The sequence below is a fragment of the Sebastes fasciatus genome, chromosome 23 (genome assembly GCF_043250625.1).
Source record: "Sebastes fasciatus isolate fSebFas1 chromosome 23, fSebFas1.pri, whole genome shotgun sequence".
Taxonomy (NCBI): Eukaryota; Metazoa; Chordata; class Actinopteri; order Perciformes; family Sebastidae; genus Sebastes; species Sebastes fasciatus.
Genome location: NC_133817.1, coordinates 10,906,162 through 10,931,330, shown reverse-complemented (window position 1 = coordinate 10,931,330; position 25,169 = coordinate 10,906,162). Strand labels below are relative to the sequence as shown.

General features: G+C 43.6%; 1 protein-coding gene across 6 annotated transcripts in view; it reads left to right on the top strand.

Moving 5' to 3' along the window:
- Nucleotides 1-25,169, top strand: part of magi2a (membrane associated guanylate kinase, WW and PDZ domain containing 2a) — a 235,349-nt gene that overhangs the window by 171,242 nt on the left and 38,938 nt on the right. For all 6 annotated transcript variants that reach the window (XM_074626443.1, XM_074626442.1, XM_074626444.1 and 3 more), the window contains exons 7-10: nucleotides 11,629-11,686; nucleotides 13,176-13,297; nucleotides 15,822-16,004; nucleotides 22,020-22,706. In XM_074626443.1, coding sequence (XP_074482544.1) covers nucleotides 11,629-11,686; nucleotides 13,176-13,297; nucleotides 15,822-16,004; nucleotides 22,020-22,706 — 1,050 coding nt within the window. The remainder of the gene's footprint in view (nucleotides 1-11,628; nucleotides 11,687-13,175; nucleotides 13,298-15,821; nucleotides 16,005-22,019; nucleotides 22,707-25,169) is intronic.

Below are 25,169 nucleotides of genomic sequence, written 5' to 3'. Positions count from 1 at the left end.
CTCTCATGTTGAAAGTCAGTTGCAACACATACAACCGGATTCTGTCAAAATAAGCAGAGAAATGTGTGTTCGGTTTAGCGCGCTCTTTCCTGCGTGTTCAAAGGAGCGGCGGCGCCAGAGAAGACGGCGCCGTCGACATCACAGACGCCTTGTAGTTACATAACTCGCTCTATATTTCTCTCTCTCTCACCATCCTTCCCACCTCCGTATCCGTCTTTGTCCCCCTCCTGTCCTCCTGTCTCCTCTTTCTGTTCTGGTAGAGAACTAGGACAGGCTCCTTACTGAACCTCGCTGTTTGCTTTAATTCCCCCCCCCCCACACTCTCACCCTCTTAAAGTTGGTTTTTGTTTGTATTTTCCTGTCCTGCCAAATATTTGTTGGCTGAGAAAATCCGAGCTGTTGCCTCACTGTATTCTTTACTTATTCAGCTTGTTTTGCCACCTCAGGTATGCCAAGGCAGGTAGCGAGAATCCCCCTGATACGTGAATTAAAATCAAACAAAACTGTAAGATGTTTCTCGTCACTATTTCAGCGCGTTTCATCAGAAGACAGCGTGTCCCATCCGGAAAAAACGAAGCACATACAACACCGGATGTACAGTATATGAATGAACATAGAGGGATTATGACTTTGATGGTGCTCAGGTTTGAAGGATTTTAATCGTATTAGAGTGCGTCTTCCCAGCAGACTTTGCTCGTGTGAAGACGGAGAGCACCAAACCTAGACGTGTAATTACATTCTGGTCATGTGAGGAGCTTCACGGGCAAAGAGACTAAGTTATTCTCGTCTCTCACAGGCTGGCATTGTCCTCTCTCCGGGGAGAAATATAGCAGGCCTCATGTTTTACTCGTTTTTCTTTTCTCACGTCTGCAGTTAAAAAAAGCCGTCCTGCGTTGTTTGTGTTCTTCTGATACTTCATCATGAATGTCCAGGTGGATGCGACAAGGCAAAGCTCCTCCAGCCAGGGAAATGTCATCTCTCCTGTTCACTCAGTTGTCCTTTTTAGCCGGTGTTACACGGAAATCTGTGACCATCGGAGAGAGCCAGCAACACGTGATGATTTCTTCTCAGAAAATGTGACCTCACTGTACCTGTGTCATAAATGAGGAAAAAACGTGAGAGAAAACACGCAAAACTAAATTGTTAAAAAAACATAAATGTATTTTAATATTTTTTGGGGCTGTCATTCAATTAAAATAGTTAATCACGATTAATTGCAAATTAATTACACATTTTTTATCTTTTCAAAATGTACCTTATAGGGAGATTTGTCAAGTATTTAATACTTTTATCAACATGGGAGTGGGCAAATATGCTGCTTTATGCAAATGTATGTATATATTTATTATTGGAAATCAATTAACAACACAAAACAATGATAAATATTGTCCAGAAACCCTCACAGGTACTGCATTTAGCAAAAACAATATGCTCAAATCATAACATGTCAAACTGCAGCCCAACAGGCAACAACAGCTGTCAGTGTGTCAGTGTGCTGACTTGACTATGACTTGCCCCCAAACTGCATGTGATTATCATAAAGTGGGCATGTCTGTAAAGGGGAGCCTCGTGGGTACCCAGAGAACCCATTTCCATTGACATATCTTGAGGTCAGAGGTCAAGGGACCCCTTTGAAAATGGCCATGCCAGTTTTTCCTCACCAAAATTTAGCATAAGTGCGGAGCGTTATTTAATCTCCCGTCACAGATTTTGGTGCTTCACCGGCTCAATGCGACCTTAGACTTTTTGTGGGACGCAGGAAGTTTTTTAGGGGACACTGAATGCGAGAACACACTCTTTCCACGGTGTGTGTGCAGACCGTGTCCTACAGGTGAGGGATTATAGATGGAGAGACGCAGCAGCGCCTTCCTTCACCTTGATACTCCTGCAGCAGTCGCGAGCGGAGTGGCGGCGGGGAGGGCCGGGCGAAGCTGTCGGCAGAATGATTGATGGGTGTATTTTGAGAACATCCCCAGCAGAGCATGCCTGAGGCCTGGAGATTGGAAGGAGGATTCAAAAGACTGTGTGGCAGGTGTGTGACGTGTGCATGCTGAATTAGCTGTCAATGAGCGTGTGTGTGTGTGTGTATATATATATAAGCCGCAATGTATTTTTTAACCCCCTGAGACCCGCGATCCCGACCAGAGGCTGTAGCAGGTTCAGTTTTAGAGCTAGAGTGAAGATACTGGCATCATATGAAACCTAAGGAATCCATCGGTACCAACCATGTCGTACTAGCTTACTATACTAGGAGGCTAAATAACGCTCCAACGTTACACTAAATTTTGGCGAGGAAAAACTGTCATGGCCATTTTTCAGTCACATATTTTGAGGTCAGAGGTCAAAGGACCCCTGTTTCCAAGTTTTTCCTCGCCAAAATGTAGTGTAACCTTGGAGTGTTATTTAGCTTCCTTCCTGACAAGCTAGTATGACATGGTTGGTACCAATGGATTCCTCAGGTTTCTGTAGTTTCATATGAGCCAACCTCCGAAAGACAGTTGCGTCAGATTTTGAAGAAGTTTATTAAAAATCGATACAGCGTTCTGGAGAATCGATACAGTATCGCAACACATAATATCGTGATACTCATGTGTATCCATATTTTCTTACACCCCTGAACAAGCGTCGTTATTCTACATGACAAACTCACTTTAACTCAAGCCACGACCTTTTCCTAACCAAGTAGTTTTGTTGTGTAAGTAAACCTAAAAACTAAGTAAACCTACGTTGGAAGTTTATTTTGAAAAGAAAGTATATGCATATAACAAGCGGAAACTGTCACGTCCAAAACTGCCCCCAGCTGTTATATTCGACGAGTTGGGAGTGAGAACGTGTTGGCAGATTAGTTCTCTGTCAATTGACTAATCAAATAATAATTAAGTCTTACAATTACTAAGATTTCATCCATATTTCCCACTTGTACTACTAAATGCATCCCTGTCTGCCTATTTTGATGCAATTTAACATTTTAAGATTTGATTATGCTCAAATTAGCTTTCAAATCAGTGTGTTGCAAGGCAATTTGACATTAAGCAATTTAAAGCAAAACATCATGTAATTGCTTTTTACACCACTGGTTCAATATTTTATTCCCATGTTTTTTTTGTTGCATTTTATTTGTCTATTTGGACTTTAATTGAGTTAGAAATTAGTTGATCTAATCAACAGCATCCAGGAAGCTCCTATAAAACAAGCCATCTTTACATAATTATCCTATTTAACACCTAAACAAGAGAAGCATTTTCTCTGTTCCACTCGTGACGCCACGGGGACGGTGAGACGGTTTAGTAGAGCAATACTGCAGATGGAAAGAGGAGAACGTGTGTTTCTTTTGCATGCAGCTGTAAGTTTCTTTTTCCACATAGAGCTCGCCAAATAAACCCGAACTTTGGAGGCAAAAGAGGAGAGAATAAGTGCCAGGTCACAGTTCAGTACGTCTCCTTCTGTCCCTGGAATGTCCTGATAAGCTACAAGCTTGTGAATTCAGTTTTTTCTCATTTTTATTCTGGAGCTTAACTATTGTCTGCTCGCTCTGAGACAGAGACCGGCGGGACTGTGCAGTAGAGGGAATGTAAGGACATGAATTCCTTCCACAGCGCAGGTGCATTTAGCAGGAAAACAAGTAGTGGAGAAAAACACAGTAGCTCATTGAAATGGAGCATAACACACCAGAGGAGAACACTGTTGCCAGCAAGTGATGCAATTAACTGATTTGTTGTCAGAGCCAAGGCTGTTGCATTGACTTTTCCTGTCACACTGGAGATGTATTGGTTTGTTAATGATCTTCTAAAAGACTTGAACCAAGAGCCTTTTCCCCAGTGGGGGTAAAAAAAAAAAAATGCACTCGTGGTTAATGTCAGTTGGCCTGTGATGTGAAAATATGACAGTATATCTCGGTGCATCAATCTATGTCTGAGCCGGCGTAGTTTTATCACACTCTAAACAGATACTCAGCCATATGATTATCTGACAGCTATTAGTGAGACTGAGCGCGTCCTCCGGGATCCCTAGCTATGTTGATTATGTAGCTACAGTTAACATACGCACGTACTGAGTGTGAGCACATACAGTAGCTCCATTACACAGGCACTAATAGATATGTGAGATATGTGGCTATTAGGGCTGTCAAAGTTAATGCGATAATAACGTGTTAACGCACATTCGTTTTAACGCCACTAATTTTAGATAGAGTGAAGATACTGGTATCATATTAAACTAGAAAAAACCTAAGGAATACATTGGTACCAACAAAGTCATACTAGCTTGTCGGGAATGAGGCTAAATAATGCTCCGGATTTTCTTCAATGGGATTTTCTATGGGTACCCCGTGAGTCTCCCATTTAAAGAAAGCATCCCCTGCTTTATGGTCTATTTGACTCTAAATGGAACCATAATTTACTAAATGAACATCATGCTGTATTGAAGAAGACTTGAAACTAGCGATTGAGACCATAAACTCATGTTTACAATGTTTACTGAGGTAATAAATCAAGTGAGAAGTAGGCTCATTTTCTCATAGACTTCTATACAATCAAGACTTCTTTTTACAACCAGAGGAGTCGCCCCCTGCTGGCTGTTAGAAAGAATGCAAGTTTAAGGCACTTCTGCATTGGCTTCACTTCTCAGAACCGGAGTTTGCCCACCTGTTAACATTTGTTTACTTGTTTGCAGCCTTCTTCTTCCCTGCCTTTGCGGTGTGTATTGCTGCGTTTCTTGGCACGTTATTGCGACCAGTACAAAAGTATGAATCCATCCAGTAGGAATGTGTATCGCTTCACCCACATGCATGTGCCGGTCCAGCCTTTGTCCCTAAAACAACCTTTTATTCTCCACCCACTCCCCCCCTGAAACAGAAGAAGCTAATCCACCCGTCTTGTATTTGAGGGGTTTTTTTCTGCCTAGTCATGTTTACCCATCAACAAGCTCAGCGAGGCTCAGACAGGGCAAAAGCACACAGCGCATTTTTCTTTGCAACTTTATTATTTGTGCTTTTGATTGTGACAGGCAGGACAATGAATATCGTCACACAAACGGGAGAATGGTCTTTTGTTGACTGGGGAAGGAGACGAGTTTATGAACCATAGATTATACTGGTTGGAGAAATATTTTTTGCTCTGTTCATCAGCATTTTTTCCTCTGAAAATATCATGTCTGAGTCACAATCAGTAATTTTAGCGCGGTTTATATATGGTTCTTGAGGGGGGGGGAAATAACAGTGATGAGGATTAAAATATAGAAGATTCAAAGAGAGCATCATCAAGCTCTTTGTCGTGTTTACTTTTTACACAGTTTGAGTTGTTAGAGCCGTCAAAAGGTTCGCTGAGGTTTCCCACCAGTAACATTTCTGCTGATCTTCACGGTGGACCTGCAACCCGGGATAATCCTAAAATAAATGGCTTCATTTTTCTGCAAACACGGCAATATATCACTTTGAACATGGTGGGAATTGAATTCACAGGTGGTCTGAGTGTATTAATGTTCATTTGGGCACGCGGGCAGCAGGTTCTGTCCCCGCTATAGAAACAAATAATGACTCCCTGTAATAGCTTATTTCACCCAGTGTCTGCTGGCTTTATCCTCATCACAGCTCCGTACTAACAACATCAAATATGGATAATAAGAAGAAGAAGATGGAGATATTAAACTACTTGCAACAGACCTCATCTTCTAAAACAATGTTGATGTAATTTTTCCAATTACTTATTTTGATTTTGGAAAATTCAGAACCTTATGAAGGTATTTGGCTTTGAGAAAGAGAGTAATCCGAACACCATGATATGCCCACCACTTTGGTCCAGACTGAAATATAATATAATATAATATATTGCTTTATAGACTATTTATCTTGTTACGGTTAAGGTTGCTTTATTGTCTTCCATGGGGGGGGAATTGTCTTAGAGAAAGAGAAATTGCTGCTTCAAGACCAGACATCACAATAGAACACGTTAAAATCCATTTCACACCAAGCACGGATTTTCGTCCAAATAATTTGCACGGAAATGATGATCGATGTCGCCAAATCCTACACACTGGACCTTTAAGTAATAAAAGGTTTGGAAATGTATTTAGAATCAAATAAGAAGCAACCAAACTGTGTGCACTGTGCATTTTATGCTATTAAAATCATACTTATTCCACCTTAAAATATATATATTTGTGAATTCAGTGACATTTCAGAAAAGGAAAGTCAGATAATTAAGGGCAGTATTATAACTTTGTCACATTTTCTTTGTCTGTGGTGGCATTTCACAGACTTCAAGCTCAGTTTGAGGTTTATATAATTGAGGTTGTACTTACAGAGAAAGGGCTCTGCAGTAGGTGAGTCTGAATCACTGCTCACAACAACAGCGTACTTTATGTGTTCGGAAGTCTACATATTGTATATTTCATTGGCGTGTGCTGCCAATTGTGTGTTGTTAAATCAGTGTTCCTAAATATCACACATTAGCCAGTGGATTTTGTGCTCGTATTGACCAGCAGAAAGCTGTCATTAATCAGTCGTTGCAACGTTTTGCACTGCTTGAATGTGCTCTGCTTTCAAAGGTGATAAATGAAGCCCATGCAGCGCAGTGCAGAATCCAGTAGGAAAGAGCTTTAATTTTTCGGTGACCTTAAACGACTCGAAGCACCGATTTCCTCCTCAAAAGATGGATGAAAAGAATGAGTGAAAAAAAGCAAACAGGACATGTGTAAATCACTCCGGTGTCTGAGGGCTGTGTGGTTTGCCAACCTGTTCCTCCGACCAAATTATGAAAAAGCAGAATAAAAAATGCACAAGCTTGTGAGCTTCAAAAAAAAGGTCTGACTGTGAGACTGCATGTGAGATGAGAGGATACTTGCGTCAGGGAGAAGTAAGGATGGAAACGAAGGGGAAATAAGGTGAAGAAGAGATATTATTGAGTGGTACTGGGGGGAGAGAAAACGTAGGGAAGATGCCAGGATGCCTCCTGCTGGTAGTAAATGGCGCTCCACCTGTGACTGCAGGATGGATGTTGTGGCATGACTAGAGATTGCAAACACTTTCCCACTCGCTTCGGGGCTCCATCATAAGAGCTCCTACCTGGAAATTTCACACCAGCTTGACATTTCCTTCGTGGACGCATGCAGCATGGCAGTGATAAGCGGTGCTGGCTTTATATGGCAGACACACACACACACACACACACACACTCTCTCCTTGTCCTGAGTTAACTCTCCATCGCAGTCTGCTGACGGAGAGGTTCTAGACGACACTCAGCGGAGCCAAACAAGAGAATAGCGAGCAAAGAGACAATCCAGCAAAGTTCAGCATTTATCAGTACTCTGCTCAGTGAAAGAAACAGCATTTCACTGTGTGTGTTTGTATATATGAGACTCTGCAGCAATGACACCACATGAAAGCTGAATAGTGGCCACTGTGGCAGCCAGTAACAATTACAGGATCATTTATTTAATTATATTCTCAAACATAAGTCCATGATCAGGCTCAGTAACATCCAGCAATATCTATGCTAAGTTTAAGGTTGCAACTTCCGATTATTTTCATTGTCGATTAATCCGTTGATTATTTTCTCGATTAATCGATTAGTAGTTTGGTCTATAAAATGTCAGAAAATGGTGAAAAATGTGGATCAGTGTTTCCCAAAGCCCAAGATGACGTCCTCAAATGTCTTGTTTTGTCCACAACTCAAAGATATTCAGTTTACCGTCATAGAGGAGTAAAGAAACGAGCAAAAAAAATCACATTTAACAAGCTGGAATCAGAGAATTTACACCTGTAAGTGCGTCATGCAGCGTGGGACTCGCTCTGGTCTTGGTCTCAAACCCTCAAAGTCTTGGTCTTGTCTCGGTCTCGATACTCTCTGGTCCTGGTCATGACTTGTTCTCAGTTTAGGTGGTCTTGACTACAACACTGCTGTCAGACCCTGCTGCAGTAAAATGAGAGGTTTTTCTAAAGGGACTCTGGTGCTCGGAAACACTACTGCTTTTATCCACAGGGGACACAAAATGAAAGTTCCTCATAGTAAAATTAAAAGAATAGTTTATTTTATGGAAATTCTCAACATTTTTTTCTCTCATTTTTGGTCTTAGCCTCCAAAAAAAAGTGGTTTAGATCATCTAGTTGTCTTGTTTACAATCTGTCTGATCATCCGACCACTTGTGTTTCTTCCCCCGTCAGACCTTGTTGCAATGTTGTTGATGATTTGATGAGTACAACGTTATCGTGACTGACAGAAATGATGAACTCAAGTTGTAACAAACCAGAATCATCCTTTAGATGTCGTGTGCAGCTTGGTTTTGTAGAGTCTATCTTCCCTTCTCGCTGCTCCCTGAGACATTTCTGGCTTCCTGCAGCTCCTCTCGTGGACATTTTAATAGAAAAGCTTTTCATAAGAAGACTGCTGAAATACACGACAGCCCTTTGATGTCCTGTGTGTGTGTGTGTGTGTGCATATTCAAAATGATGGGGAGGGTTAGTGTGTGTGTAAAGTAAGTAACTTAATGTGTGTGTGGCGCCCAGTATAAAGGTGAGAACATGAAACACTCTCTTTCATATTTAATGAGTGGAGATGGGGCTAAGGAATGTTACAGGAGGTATTCCCATGGGCTGTCAACCTGCTCGCAGCACGCCGTTATATCACTCAGCCACGTGTGTGTGTGTGTGTAAGTATGCATTTTAGTGAGTGTGCAGGCAAGAAATAGTCCGTCCTACTGAAAGTTTAATAATTTGTTTTGAGGGGACAGGAGCATATGGCACGTGCACCAGCATTGTTTTTGATATTGCTGCTCTCTGTGTGGGAGGGATGAGAGTGTGTATCTCTTGAGTCTGTAAACTAGGCCACGCAGTAATAATACATGTACGCAATGACCACACAGTATATTACATCCTCGGTGTCTGTGTGTGTTTCTCGTCCAGCCGCGGGGTCCTCGGGAGCCTTTAGCGCTCCCTCTGGTTGCTTCCCTTTCTGATTAGGAAGCATTTCCTCTGCTGTTATCTGCGCTCTCATCCTGATTAACTTCACATTGTCACTAATCAAAGCCGGTCTGCTTCTAAGCTCGAGCTGCACTGGAACACAATGTCCCCGAGCTCCGGCGCTAGATTCAGCTTAGATGCTGCTATTTCTGCAGGAGCTGCTTCTATTTCCCCACAACTTGGTTTTGAATGATCGTGCTGTTATGCTAAAAGCACTCTCCATTTGGGAATATGCTTTAAACGCTAATTGCTCATATCCTGGAAAGCAAACAGGGACTCCTTCTAGTTGTGAAGAGCGGTGTTTTGTCAGCGAGCTGAGGGCAGAGGAAAGAGGAGAGGGCAACGTTGAAAGTCCTGTCCAGTCTGACTGATGACTGTCAGGGTTTGAGGAAGATCAGCTTTGATCAGTGAGAACAAAGGCAGCATGTTCTACTGTACGGTCCACATCCAGGAAGAGGCTGAGAGAGCAGAAATATCTGTGACTTTGCATTCAGACAGTGCTTTTAAAAAGTTAGATGCCACTCTGTAAAGTTAAAGTTATTTACTGTATCTGAGCAGGTACTTTAGCCACGCTTAGCGGCTCTAGCAGGGAATTTCTGGAAGTGAAAATCCCATTCATATTCTGAATCAAGGTTTTTGATTATTAGCCATGATGTCGTAACCATCCGAGGTAGACTTACCACAAGCTACGAGATTGTGAAACGATGGTATATGCTCCTGTTGAAGCCACAAGTCACTATGATATCAACCTTGTTTTAAGAAAAACATGTTTTATTTGCAATGTCATAGAGAAGTGTAAAGCCTCCGACACACCAACATCAAAGAACTAACGGCGATGAAGGCCGCCTGTTGCGTCGCCTCACGTCTCCTTTGTCTTGGCCGACAAGTTGCACTTGAACACACCGCAAAGACTACAGCCAACGGCCAACTTCCTTGTATGAAATAGAGAGATGAGAGAGATGAAATAACTCTCCACACCAGCAGGCGGCGGTAGTCTGTACTCATCATTCAAAAAGTGAAACCGGAAGACCGAGGACGGCGGATATACAAGCTGTTGTTATGATACGTACTGACTATTTTCACACCACTCTCACTCACCACTTAGCTTCATTCCAGACGGCCATGTCGTTGTGAAAATATCCCTGTATCGGAAAGATCAGATGAGATGAAGATGAAAAATGAGATTCTTGACTTTACCTGTTGGCTTGCGTTCCTCACGTCAGTTTCTCTTCTCATGCACTGATTTGTTTAAGCTGAACAGCCGATCAGAGAGATTTCTCTCACCGACGGGCTCCGCCACCGATTTAACATGCTGAATTGGCCGAAAAAACTCTGACACTGGCAGACTAGAGCCGACGGTGCGGGACACACTGAAAAAACTAGGCGACGGCCCCAAACTGTGCGACAGCAGACCGTCGGCTTGGTGTGTCAGCGCCTCAACAGCGACATCTCTGATTGGTGTAGCCCATGACATTTTACTTGCCCCGTGCAAGCGAGCAGTCCTCATTGTTGAGCCCTGAGTTCTCCTACACGCTTGGCACACGGGTGAAGTTTCAGTTGGTTGCAATCTGCAACCTCACCATTAGATGCCGCCAAAATCCTACACACTGCACCTTTAAAATGTTCATCATTCAAACCAACATGTTATAACTTTGGGGAAAGCGTTAAGAAACATTGATCGTACAGAAAGGAACTGTAAAACTGTTAAAAAGAGAAGAAAAAGCAAGATTTTTGTGGAGGATTTACAGCATGACTTAGAAGAAAAAGTAACGCTTGGAGGATTTTCAAGGATTTTCCTTTTAGACTTCAAGTATTGATTTGTTTGAAAGGGTAGAAATGACGTCCCCTCCTTCAAAAGCAGTATACCATGAGTCATGATGACCCCATCTATTATTGCACGCAACTTGCCTCACAGGTAGTTGTGGGAACATTTTTTATCTTATTGTACTGGATTTTTTTTGACATTTTAAAACGATGAATCCAAAGTTTGAGCTTTGACATTTTGACACCTGTCATTCCGATTCTTCTCAAAGCATTTGTGCCGTTTGATCCGTCCGTCATTTGTCAGTAATTGACTGTCATGTGCTACTTGTCGGTGATTGCGTTGTCTAGCCAAACTGTGAAACACCACTGGAAACATGCACCAGTTGATACTGTGAAGGTCCAACACCCTCTGGGTTTGTGCTTGTTCTAGTTTAAGCTGTTCATCTATGCAACGTCCTCTCATCAAAACACAATATTTACAGCACGGAGAAGATGCAGGGCATAAATATTTCACTGATTTAAATTCAGCCACTAGCTCTATCAATATTTGGTGTTATTTCAACTTTTTTTCTTGGAGAGGGATGCATTTGATGCGCAGCTATAAAGGAGCCAATAGCCTCTTTAAATCAATCAATGTGACACGCTGCCCAGAAAACACAGTGTTTTTATCTCGTGTCTTGTTGTCATCCAAGATTTAAGAATAGTCACTCCTTCGCTCCTGAACAAGAGCAGCAATCCCTCCAGTTAACACGCAATCGCACCATCAGACTCCTGTTAATTACTGACAGTAAAATGATACTGTAAACTAAATCTGCCACAAAGATGTTTTTCATGTAAGATCAATATTCTGCTGCAAGTTCATTGAATAAACAAGCGCTTCATTATTGTTGTCTCTGTTTTTTTTCTTACAGAGCTTCCGTACGGCTGGGAGAAAATCGATGACCCCATTTACGGCAGCTACTATGTTGAGTAAGTCGGGTACATCTTTAATATGTAATGGCTCGCTTTTGATTTCCAATGTAGGCCGGTGGTGCTGTATTAATCGTGTTCATTAGGAGCTGCAGCCAGGAAGCAGTCACTCCCCTTTTGTCTGCCGTCTGACGGCTCGCTGTTTGTTTTTTGCAGGAGGAAGTTTGTTTGTCTGTGTGTGCTTATCCATATTTCTGTGTGATCCTGTCTGTCTGAAACACTCTCTGCATCTCTATCTGTAGCTTAGCTCATGAGCAGAGATCAACGGGCCTCCTGTGCCTCCAACTTTCTCATTTTACAGCTTTACACTACACTACAAGATGATTCTGAAAACATTTAAGGCGAGAAATAGGCATTACAGTAACAGAATATTGATTCATATTTGATCAGCGCTGCCTAGTTTGACCGTTAGATCGGAGTTCGCGAGTGATTGACAGCTGCCTCCGTTGAATGAACAGCCAATACGAACGATTGGCCAAAGTTTTCCGTCACGGTCTAGATTTTTTAAAGCCTGAAAACAGAGCCATGAGGAGTTATCTCTCAGAACACAATGCCTACTGCAGGTTTAAGAACAAATCTGTTGTTACGAGTTGTTCTTGCATGAGGCCCAATGGTCTCTTTTTAAACACGTTGTATGTCTTCATAGCAACCGCTGCAGTAGCGCGTCCTCTCTATCGAACTGCTCGTCCCCCTCCCCGTTCAGAGGTGTCGTCTCTCTACTCCGGGGCGAAGGGAAGGGACGGCGCTCTATTTTTAGACAGGCATGGGGGGGAGTCATTTGGCTTCGACTTTGCTTAAGAAAACCTCCACAATGACACGTCTCTCCTTTTATTTACTGCACTCCCCTCTCGAGATCGCCTCATTGTCTCGCTTTGTCGTCATGTAAACATCATGAAAGAAGTTGCCAGACCTTGAAATTATGTAACTACGTAAAAAAAAATACAGTCAAGCTGTTTTGTAATTAGCACCGTGATACTGGGGTGTTCATTAAAAGATAAGGAGTGTGTGTGTGTTTGTGTGTGTGTGAAAGAGAGAGAGAGAGAGAGAGAGAGAGAGAGCACAATGCAGCCTCAGAGAGTGAGGGAAGTATCTAATGATGACTAATTATTTCACACTGGCAAATTACAGTATTTGTAGTCCTTGACTATATCTTCCCCCTTGCAAACTAAATTAAAAGCGACGTGGGACGTTAAAGGAAATCACTGTTTCATGTGTAGGTTTCCTCCCAGTCACTGATTCAAATAACTCTGCAGCTCATAAGACTGCCGGGAAGAAAAGCCCAGAATCACTCGTTTGTTCTTTTTTTTTAACTCGGCGAGGCCGTTCTGCGGCTCCGTTACATAATCTGGGGGACCGGCCATTTAATTAATCATCACAGCAATAGCTGCTGTAGTGCCAAGGTTTTTAGATGTGATCTTTGCCGAGAGGGGGGCAACGGGAGAGTGTGAAATCTGAAATCCCTTCTGTTTTTGTTTTTTTATCATCGTAGCCATATAAATAGAAGGACCCAGTTTGAGAACCCAGTCCTGGAGGCTAAAAGGAGACTCCAGCAGCAGCAGCAGATGCAAAGCCAGGGTCTCTCCTCACTGCCCCTTCCCACCATCTACAGAGGTAAGACCACCGCGCTTTTAAAGCATGAAACACATTATTAGGAATTATAGTCACACTCATTATCCGTCTGTGTGTTTGTAGAGAATATATTTAAGTCGGTATAGCTGAGAGCTCTAGCTTAGTGAGTTGTTAACCTTTTCAGTTTCAGTGCTTGAAGTGGAAACAAATAAGTGCCAGTACTCCCTTTATTCACATGTTGATCGGCAATCATTATTACATTCTGAATTTCTACAGTGAATAAAATCTAGCCTACTAGAAGCTATTGGGTTTGGGGGTCCTCTCTTAAGAAAGGTTTGAAGATTTTAGATTTTTTGGACCATTCTTATTACTAGTTAAATAATAATTGTTTTATTTACACATATCACAGCCACAGCCTCGTGTCTGAACCTTTAATTTTCCTGCCTGTGGCACTAAATTATGAATCTTTCAATAGCGAAGGCATGGCCCGCGTTACTCTGCCTCTGATTGGCTAGTACTCACTGCCTTCGTTGATTGGATTAGTTAGGTTTAGGCATGAGGAGTAAGATTGGTTCGGGATTGGGTAAGAATATCATGGTAAGCCAATCCGAGGTAGAGTAGGGAAGGTAGAAACTAAGGTCTAAGGCTTGTGCAAACTTAAACATATCAATCTGTACACCAGAATACTAAAGGGGTTTGTCGCACCATTTCATGGCACTCTTGACTCATTTTTGTATGCACAATATGAAACAAAATTGGATTCACTTTCCACTTCACTTGATGCACGCATGTTGTTTGTTACCACCAAGCCCATTTTGCTCGTTAGCAACAGGGTTACTGCTATGTTATCAGTTCACTCTTAAAGGGCAACTTCAGACTATGGGGACAACACTTTCTGAAACTAGACACTTATAATAACAATCAGAGCCTTTCACGGCAAAAACAAGCACTTTTAGTGGACGTAAATGACGGTGCCAGCTTGCCCCGATAGGATTACACTGCAGCCCGTGAGCAGCTGCCAGTACAGTGCTCTCCCTCAATACTGGAGCAATGTCAGAAAACTGTTGTCCCTATTAGTCAGTTAGACACAAAAACATGAGACAATAGGGTCCAGGTTGGAAAATACCCTTTAAGCGTGAGTCAAACAGCCGGAGGAACGACAGATAATAATACTTGTTGGTTATATAAATAGTGAAGAAGTGGGTTTGAATGTGATTCATTATTTTGTTTAATGACCGGTTTGTTGCTACCTGATTCCAGTGCTCGCTCTCCACCAGCCATAGCAGTGGGATGCACTGTCTGGACTGGTGAAGTGGAGGTTTGTTGCCATAGTAACGTAGTAGTCCGCCGCTCTGAGTCGAGAGCCTGTCTCCGTGGTTACACTTTGTGTACATTCCAGTGAGGCTTTCTCTCCTCCTTCTCCCCACCTCCACCTCCACCTTCCTCCCTCCTCCTCCTCCTCCTTTTCACTCTTGACGCCAGTGGAGGATGTCATCCCCTGCGCCACCCTCCCCAGGCCCCTCCGAGTTCAGGTCGACCCGGTGCCCGAGCGCTGCCACAGCCTCGGCGACCTCTCCCGCTCGCCGACTCTGGGTCGCAGGGTCGCTGCGTACGCTACGTCCTCCTCCGCCGACGTCTCCCCGCTACGGCGTGTCCTGACTCGGCGGATGAATACGTGCCCACACCACCAGCATCACCACCAGCAGCAGCGGCAGCCACTTCACACCTCCGCCTGCACCGTGGTGCTAGAGCAGCCTGTCTGTAGCCCCTTCTCCCTGTGGCACTTTGTCAGTAAGTAGGCCAAGAGAGAAGCAAAAGGAGGCTGACTGTCGCCTGCGCCCGTTTGACTTACTGTAAGCATGCTAGCTCGCAAGCAAGCTTTCCGCTTGCGGCAGTTTAAGGATTTGTGTGACGAGCGTTTACCGTGACACGTCTAATCGCCTGGCATTCACAGGCAGGGAGTGTAATCACTCACTACTCTATGTCTGGACCAGTGACGGCAAACAAAGGATGTAAACTAGCGCACTAGCCACGTCTCCCTCCGAGGTGAGACTTGGTTGAGTGTAACTAAGCTTGTTGGCTCAAGGCGCCCCTCCTCCAGAAACCTCCCAGCTCTCCCTCCTTCAGAAACCTCCCAGCTCTTCCCTAACCCTCTCCACCATCTTCTCTCGGAGCTGATCCCTGATTGACAGCATGTCATGTGCCGAATTTCGCTGCTTCCTTGCCTTTGGGATGGGACTGAAGACCTGCACCACTGATGCTCTTCTGCACCCTTTCTGCCCACCGTATCCCAGCATGGGAAGAGAGGAACGGATATACGTTTTTTAATATGTTTCGGTGTCGCATTTGTACCTTTGCACGGTAGCCACACCTGCATCCTTCAGCTCCACAGACCCACCTCTGTCCAAGTTAAGATCAAACCCTGCCAGTCTTCCTTACTGGATAAGCTTTACCCCACCCTGTGAGCACCGCCCTGCACCAGCTTTGAGGTCCTTCCAATCTTTGCTATGAAGCAATCACAGTATTAGTGTTTGGTTAATTAGTGTGTTTATGTGTCCTTTCACAGAGAAGCCGCTGTTCACGCGGGACCCCACTCAGCTGAAAGGCAGCTTCTTGTCCACGGCACTCCAGAAGAGCAACATGGGCTTTGGCTTCACTATTATCGGAGGGGACGAGCCCGACGAGTTCCTCCAGGTCAAGAGCGTCATCCCCGATGGGCCCGCCGCAGCTGATGCGAAGATGGTCACAGGTAAGCGTCAGGCATGGACGGAAACACAACAAAAAAAAACATTTCTTTACCTTTATTTAACCATGAACTCTCTTGAGATACCTGGCAGCTTAAAATACTACACAAAAGCCACATGAGAGCGCACACAGTCAAAGAACAACCTTCACATGTAGCTCAATAAACTAGGACATTAAATGAAATGTGTCCTTGCCGATTTAAAATGATGGCATTCCTCATAAAACATGACATATATTTGTACAGAATCATACATTTAGATATTTGTATGAGCATACCAAACACAGAATTTCCAGAGAATTACAGAAATGCTTGTATTATAAATGTCCGCATAATCATTATATGTGGCTTTTGTTAGTTTTATTCCTGCAGTATCTGGTACATTTATCAGCATACATTCGAAGAAACAGGGTTAATAAACTCATTTCTCTTTACGGATGGATACAAACGCCACCGCAGATATGGGAGAGAAGTCGCAAATTAGTTTTAACACTACAAATTTCTTGTAACGCATTAACGCAATCGATCTTTCAAAGGTTGTAGTGGGCTCAGTTTTAAAGCTAAAGTGAATATACTGGTATCCTATGAAACTAGAAAACCTAAGGAAGTCAAGAGGAGACTCTTGGGTACCCATAGAACCCATTTTCATTCACATATCTTGAGGTCAGAGGTCAAGGGATCCCTTTGAAAATGTCTATACCAGTTTTTCCTTGCCAAAATGTAGCCTAACTTTGGAGCATTATTTATCCTCCTTTCCAACATGTTAGCATGACATGGTTGGTACCAATGGATTCCTTAGGTTTTCTAGTTTCTAGTGATACCAGTACCTTCACTCTAGCTCTAAAATCCTGCTACAGACAGTAAAGTCGGCGGAAGAGACTAATGCACTACAGTCTACACATAGTGAAATTCAAACACCCAAAATATGAACACAGTATGCAGTCCACACGGTGATGTATGTAGCTTCCTCTCTGCATTGTTTGCACGTGTGTGTGTGTGTGCAGCTACAACTTTCTAAGCTTGCATTGTGTAAGCTGCTCTGTATGTGTGCGGACATGCCTGTGCACCAACTGCAGTGTTTTGTTCTGCCATTAATCATGAAAGGAACGTTATGAGCACCATAACTCCTGGATGTGGCCACATGACGGGGGTGGAACTGCAGCATATACGCACAAACACACACATTTAGACAGAGCAGCTGTACTTAAGGTCAAGGGAATAGAGCTAGCAGGTTTGTCAGTGCTCTCAGCATGCAGTGATGTTTCTTTCTGTATACGCCAGAGCAAATACAGAGCTTATAGTGGTCATTTATTATACGTTAAGTGAGCTGGTCAGGGAGTTTTCTTCCGTAGTAAAGCTAGTAAAACACTTTTGAATTGTAGTTGTGACTTCGTGCAGAACATTTGGCTCATTAATGTACGTTTCTTTATAAATGTGACGGTGCAGCAGCTTAAAATAGATCCCCTGATGACTAATAAAGCTTGTCCTGACAATACCGCATATAAAACATTTTGGGTGTCTGTCGTCTCCTCTCTCTTTCTTTTAGAAATCCCCTCTCTTTCTTTCATGTATTCTTTCTCCAGAAATAAGCAGCAAATCCCTCTCACATCTCTACTATCCTACACCCCCCTCCCCCGTCTCCTCTTCCTCCCTTCAAGCTCATCTCCATCTCTATCTCACCATCCATCCCCCCGCTCTGCCTCCCCAGACTTTGTGTCCTACTTCTGCAGTAACAGAGCCAGCCCCATCGCAGTAACTCAGAGCTCACGTGGCCCCGCGGAGGTGTGAAATCCCCAATTCCAGATTGATAATTTGTGCCGCTTTCTCCTCGCGACCCCTCCTGGCTGTCTCCACTATACACAAGCACAGAAAACATGTTCAAGCACTTATTGTAAAAGTCTGATTTATGACTGGTCGACCACATGCAGTGCAGGTTTGTCCATGGAAAGATGTTTTTGTAGAATTCATTAGAAATGTGAGGTGTGATATTGTTGTGTTTTTTAGTGGAATACAGAGCTATAGATGATGAGTTATGTTGGCTTGAAGTTGGGAGGCTCAGTTTGGATGCCAGGGGCAGCCTTTGATACAAACTCCAGCGGGTTTGTTGTTTCAGTCTATAACTGCTGTAACACTCGTTCAACAACTGAGGAGTTATTCCACTGAACTGTTTCCATACAGTACACTACAGTGTCTGTTCTATTCACAGAAGATGAGGATTTTTTTTTATTTTACTAATAATACATTCTATATCAAAAACACACGGTTGAAAGGATCTAGACATCAAATTATGTGTAGATTCCTGAAGGCTTAGCTTCGTTGTTAAAAAGTCTAATTTTATCAACCATCAAATTTTGATTAAGACCAATTTTGAAAGTTTTTATTTGGATTTGCTCGTTTTGGTGACCTGGCTTTTTAATGTTTCCATCTGACTTTATTTAAAAATAAGAACTGTATAAAAGGTTGTTACAGGTCTGTGATCTTGGGAAACTAGCAAATATACACTTGATTTTTAAAAATGATCCGACTTAAAAACCCAGCCCAGTGTTTGAGACAACTCTTTTCCAATGAAAGTAGCCTAGCAGCATGAGCTACTTTCATTGGAAAAGAGATGTTAAATCTAGCGAGAAAGTCACAAATTCCGCAACACTGACAGTCCGTCGCTTCAGGCCTCCCTCAAAAGCCCATTGCTGTCGGGATTAGTTGTACAACGGTTCAAGAAGCCCACGATTGCGTTTTTTGGGTCACGGTTCGATTTGTTTTGCACATTAGGGAGAAGAAAAACATAACCATTTCCAATGTCTTTGAACTCATAGATAGATAGATAGATAGATAGACAGACAGATATTGGTTGATTGGTTGATTGATAGTAATGAATTATATCTCTGTATTATATGAAGCCATAACACTGATTTTAGACATAAGGAAGCCTACTTAATGGTCAAGTAGGCCTATGTTCAGATAATTACATCCTCTATGTCTCTGGCACCTCATCAAATAATTAGCAGGCCTGTATTTAATAGTGGTGCAATGGTTCAACAAGCCCACGTTTTGGTTTGTACGTCATTGAATGGTTTGTTTTTTTTACGATTCGGTAGTCTGAATGTAATGAATTTCAGCCAATATAACAAAAAAGGTCTTTGAACAACACTACCAACCATATACCTTTTATATGCACTCGATGCCACATGATGCCAAAGCAGCATGTCCCAGACAAAAACGTCAGCATCCTTATGAGTTTAATGATCCATGTAGAAAACATGTAAATAAAAGAAACAGCATTACTCTTTGCAGTGTAGAGATACAGTATTTAATCCTCTTATTATAAGGGACAATTTAAGATCAGACTATTTTTTTCATTCTAACATCAACCCTGTTTGGTTTACTTAGCTAACATGATAAGCTTACGTTAGAGCAAATAAACACACCATACTTCTGACACTTTTGCTGTTGTGTCTTCGGTTTTGGAGCGGCTAAAATAAGACATCTCCCTCCAAACTATGCCAAATATCACTCTATTACAGCCTCGTGCATTTCGCTTCAGCATGTCAAAAAATAACCAAAGCTTTGATAGGCCTGCTGGGCCGACTTACGGTTTATTTATTCATTTATTGTTTAGTCATTAAAGGTGTTTATAAGGTTTGTCTGCACCAAACATTCTCATAATTATTCTAATCACACCTGCACGTCTGACATGACCGTAGTGCACTTTGGACTACATGACACCCTGTTTAGTCTGACACACACACACACACACACACACAAACACAGAAAACACCACGGTGTCTAACCAGCGCTTGCACCCTGCTGCGACTCTAAACTGCTCTGTTATCGTAGCGTCCCCTCAGCGGGGCCACAGAGCCCTCTCGTTATGTCGACAGACTCTTGAACACAGCGTTAGCCGGAGATGAATATGTCATAAGGAATATGCCAGGATGGGACAATGAAAGATGAAGTAGCAGCGTGGGCCTTGTTCCCTGTGAGTGTGGTGTTTACCGTGAAGGTCAGTGTGATTTAGAGGATACAAGGGACCTACAGGAGCTTTTATAATGGATGGAGAGGAGAATGTTTCGTGGCCTTGAGCGAGTGGTTTTGTCTCGGTTCGCTTCGCTGATATGCTCATTTCTGAGCACTTGTTTGCACGCCATAAATGCACGTTTTGGCTCCTACAGGTGCTTTGTATGTGTGTGTGTTTTACCAATCAGCGACGGTCATCCCTGCAAACTCCACCCCAAAAGTTCCTGTACTATAAGAAAGTACTACCCCCCAACCAGGACCTTTTTTGGGGGTAAAAAGTCCTTAATTTAGACCCTGGTTCCTGCGGTCAAGTTCCCTCAAAAGGTTCCTAGTTCCGGGGGAAAGTTCCTGCGGTGGAAAATGGGCTCATATCTATAAAGACATAGTGTTCCGGTTACTTACTTTAATGAATAAAATTCACCTCAGAGGTTTCAGAGGCAGATATCGCGAAACATTTGCACATAAAAACCTATCTGCATGGCGGTGTTTGCTCTCCGTCTCGCCGCATCTCCTCCCCGGTCATAAAGGATGAGATCTATGGGCACAGCGAGGGCGCTTCGAGGTCGCGCCACCATCATTTGTTTTCTGCCAGTGTGCTCGACTATTGATTGTGACACTAGTGCTCAAGGCAAATGTCGTCCGCGTTTACCCGGATTAATTAAAAAGTCCCTCTCGTCACGCCGCCTCGAGGCGTGAGCTCACTCCGTCAATACCGGCAGAGCGTTTTAAAGCGTTTGTCTGCGACAGCGTTTACAATGAGGCAACATTTCGGTGATATCTTAACTTGTTGAGGGGTCAGAGGGGTCGGCAGCTCGGCTCCACTTCAACAGTTAATCCAGGAAATCAATATGAATTGCCGTGTTGTTTTTTTTGACTCAGCCATTAGTGCTTTTCTAGTCTCCTGCTCACGTTTTAAGAGAACTGGACAGCATGGGGCTGGTGGTTAACAAGGTGAAGGCCAATCACTAAAGCACACGCTTTGCTTATTAATCATGAAGGATCTTTGTTTTTCACCTGCAACACACACACTCCTGCTCCCGCCCTGCCCTCGCTCCAAAGAGCACGACAATTATACCTGCAATTAGAAAATAATTGTTTTCATTATCAACCAGGGTAATGCTGTTTGTCAGACTTTAAAGTGGATCGCGCCTCGTCTGTGTTCCCACTTGCCCAGTGTTTTAAAAACCTGCATGGTGCCTGCGCAGCGGAGCACAAAAACACTATATTTAGCAATCTGGTTGAGACAAAGATAAGCCTATGGAGTGCTTTTGTGTGGGAGCGTTTAATTGTCAGTTTTATCTACAGTGCAGTATATCGCAGCGAGCGAATAAAAGCACTTGGCCCCCATAAAAGGCAAACATTTTAGCCACTTGTCATCAGTACTATTTTACACTTGAAAGGCAGATAAGACGTTATCTGGTGGTGTTTATCTGTAGGAATTGTTTATAGCTGTAAGGGAAATCAAAGCGGAGACGATGCTGATGTGCTGAACAGCTGACTGAGTGCTAGAATAACTGCTCAGAGCCTCGGTCCTGACATCACATACGGTTTAACATCTGGAACTCTGTGCGGTTTCTCATTGAGGGTTTCTTTTACGAGTCTTTGTGACCATGGGTTGACTATACATATTCTATTCTATGATAATAAAATATTAAATAAACAATGACATTACATCGTTAGCATCTCTGTCTAGGGGCATCTTGGTTGAAGCCGATTACCATATAATTACAATTTCCCCAGTTTGATTGCGGCTGGGGACCTTTGTCAAAGACCATGTCATTCCCCTCTGTCCCTTGTGTCCTGTCTGTCTCTACTGTCTCATACCAAACCAAATTGTTGTCTAGACAAATGTCACACAACAAGGTTATGATGAACAGCTGGATTTTGTAGTAATTTGCATAATTATAAATGGAGTTTCCTCTCAAAGAGTCACCGGAAGTTGTCACTTTGACTCTCTAGCTATTCATTCCAGCCATTACACCTGTCTATCCATCCTTTTGTCTGCAGGTGACGTCATCGTCTACATCAACGACGTGTGCGTCCTGGGCACCACCCACGCCGACGTGGTCAAACTCTTCCAGTCGGTGCCGATCGGCCAAAGCGTCACCCTCGTCCTGTGCCGCGGCTACCCTCTACCCTACGACCCGGAGGAGGCCGGCAACACCAACAACAACACCACCACCACCACCATCATCTCCCCGCTGGGCATCATGGAGCAGCGGCCCATCATGGTGAACGGCAGGACGGGCTACGACAACTACCTGGACTATCTCTCCCGCACGGCGCGCTTCGTCACGGACCCCGGCCAGGACCAGGTCAACGCCCAGCAGCAGCTGCTCACCCCTCACCCGGGCGACACCCACTTGGACGGCTCGCTCCCTCCCACCACCGGCACCACGCCTCCCGACAGCGTCTCCATGGCGTCGTCGGGGGCGACCCAGGGGGAACTACTCACCCTGACTATGGTGAAGGGCGTGGAGGGTTTTGGCTTCACCATCGCGGACAGCGCTACGGGCCAGCGGGTCAAACAAGTGCTGGAGCCTCAGGGCTGCCCGGGTCTGTTCGAGGGCGACCTGATTGTGGAGATTAACAAGCAACACGTGCAGGGATTCGTGCACACGCAGGTGGTGGAGCTGCTCAAGGAGTGCGCCGTCGGAGCCGAGACCATCCTGGTGGTTCAGAGAGGCGGAACAGGTGAGATCAGTGGCTTGCAGGTAGTGACGGAGGGGATTGTTGGCTCAACGCGAGCCCTTGAATCTCTCCGCGTCTACTCTGTATTTTCCTTCCTGTCTGCTTATTCATCTAAGTCATCTTTTACTGTTGTAGCCAAAGTGTGTGTGTGTCTGTGTGGTCCAGACCAAAGGCTGCAGAAATCTATCACGCACTCCTGCAGTGCTCAACAATGGCTGGCTGATGCACAGCTCCTCTCAAGCAAAGAACGTGTATTGATAAGAAGTGAAAGTCAATTGTTGCAGCAGAGCTACGCTTCCGTCATTTTGGACTGAAAGCGACTACCGGACGCCAGTAAAACGTCCGCCTACAAAGTGGCATACAAAAGTAAAACAAAATTAATGTCTCTACCAAAATGGCATGTGTTGAACAATAAAAATATTATAAATATGCATACTATGATAATATTTACTTATTTATTTATGCTTCCCAAAGGACTAGCTACTGGCCGATAGCCGGTTGTTTGGGAACAGAGACGTTAATACATCCACCACGGTGCAGGCTTACAGCATACAGCCCATGGGTGTATTATAAGATAATAAAAAAGATGAATTACAGCCATTATAAACATTATTACAGCCACATACAGCTAACAGGAAGCTGGTAGAAGCGGATATGTCATATAAGCAGTCCCGGGGTCTGATACACGTTTATTATGCCGAGGAAAAATAACTCTGGATTCAGCTATTAGTTCATTTTACATATTTTAGAACATAATGATTTAAGTGTTCGTACTGGGAATTTGATTTACCTAAAAACAAATTATCCTCTGATTTACAGACGTCTCTTTATACATCCATGGTCACAGACTCGTTGGCGTTTTCAGTCCAAAATGGCGGCAGCGCTACCGCAGCGCCATCTAGCAGAGTTTCGCCTCTTTGCTTCGATACTCTTTGTCTCGAGTGCTCTTCCTATTTCTCCTTTCTTTACTCAGAAGAAAAACAGTTTTCCTTCACTTTGCTTAAGTAGAAGCCTCTCTGCTCTGCTCACTGACCCGGAGTGGTCAACAAACATCCTTTCATTGATGCTTTTTGCAGTTATTTTCAAAGTCACTTTTAGATGTTTTCTCTCTCTCATGCCAGTTTCATGTGTATGGCAAATTTTACCTTTTTTTTTTCTTCTGTGAGGCAACGAATAAAAGCCCCAGAATTAAAGCTTGTCAAAAGTAGCACCGTTTTTCGACAAAAATACTGCAAATGGCTGTGAAGTGCTTTCTACCCTGTGTTTTTCCGAAATGTGTGGCCCTCTGACAATCATAATTATGCACTGCACTCTGCGGTGAGTCACACACAGGGTTGTGATTTGCCGAATCAACAGGTAGCGGACTGTTTTCTGCTCTGTGAGTGTGTGTGTGTGTGTGTGTGAGTGTGTGTGTGTGGTGGTTCCTGAAAAACGCTTCAGACAGACTTCTAATGGCGATGCATTTGACATTGAAAGCAAAAGATTCACTGTCACGTCTTCCCCCTAAAAGTGTATACGGCTCAAATGACAGAAGTTATGTGTGATCGGCCTGCAAACTGAGCTTCTTGTTGAGTAGTGGAGGTAGTTCATGTGCCAGCGATGACTCCGCCTAAGCTCCGACGGTGAAGATTAAAACGTTAGGTTTTAATTAAATCTAGAACCGACAGCAGCGGCGGCTCTTCATTAAGCGAGCAGATAAGATCTGTCTCTGAAACCTTGTTGTTAAATGTTGTTCAATGATTCCCCCCTGTTTGAGTTTACCTGTCCTTGATTTATGTTGGCATCCTCTAAGTGATGAACTTTAGTGCTCGCACTCATTCGTAGTGCGAGCTGGAAGCCAACTGGATTGGGAGATTCTCGCTTTTGTGTGAAACCAATTTCTGCCTTTGTGTTGTGTAATGTCACATACCAATCATAATGCCAACTGTCTGGTGCCACAGACACCACTGAGACTCACCCACAAAGGTCAGCAGCGCTCTCTGAATAGATTTATTGCCATTTATTTCTTTATTAGGCTGCCCGTGTCTCTGTCAGCGAGCAGGGAGCCAACAAAAAGGAGTGAAAGAATTAGCGTCTAGCAGCGATGAGGACAGTTTCTAACCCAAAAAGGGAGAAAAATAAACACAACAATAAGCAACGAGGACATTTTATAATCCAACAAAAAGGAGAAAAATAAACATATTTAGGCCAGTATCTCTAAAATGTCATCTGCCAACATATAAACACACATGGGAGAGGTCAAAAGTTTTGTGCCACCACCTCAAAAATCTCCAATCTGTCGACACGCTCCCCACACACAAACATAAAAAAACACTCCCATCTGCGCGACGGTGAAGCGCTCCCGCCATCTGTCGGGGTTCTTCACTCGCCGCGGAGCTTTAGAAGGTCGAAACAAAAAAAAAAGCAGCCCGTTGGCCCGTGGAGAGAGCAGCAACCTTATTTACATGCTATATTTCATCTCATTAT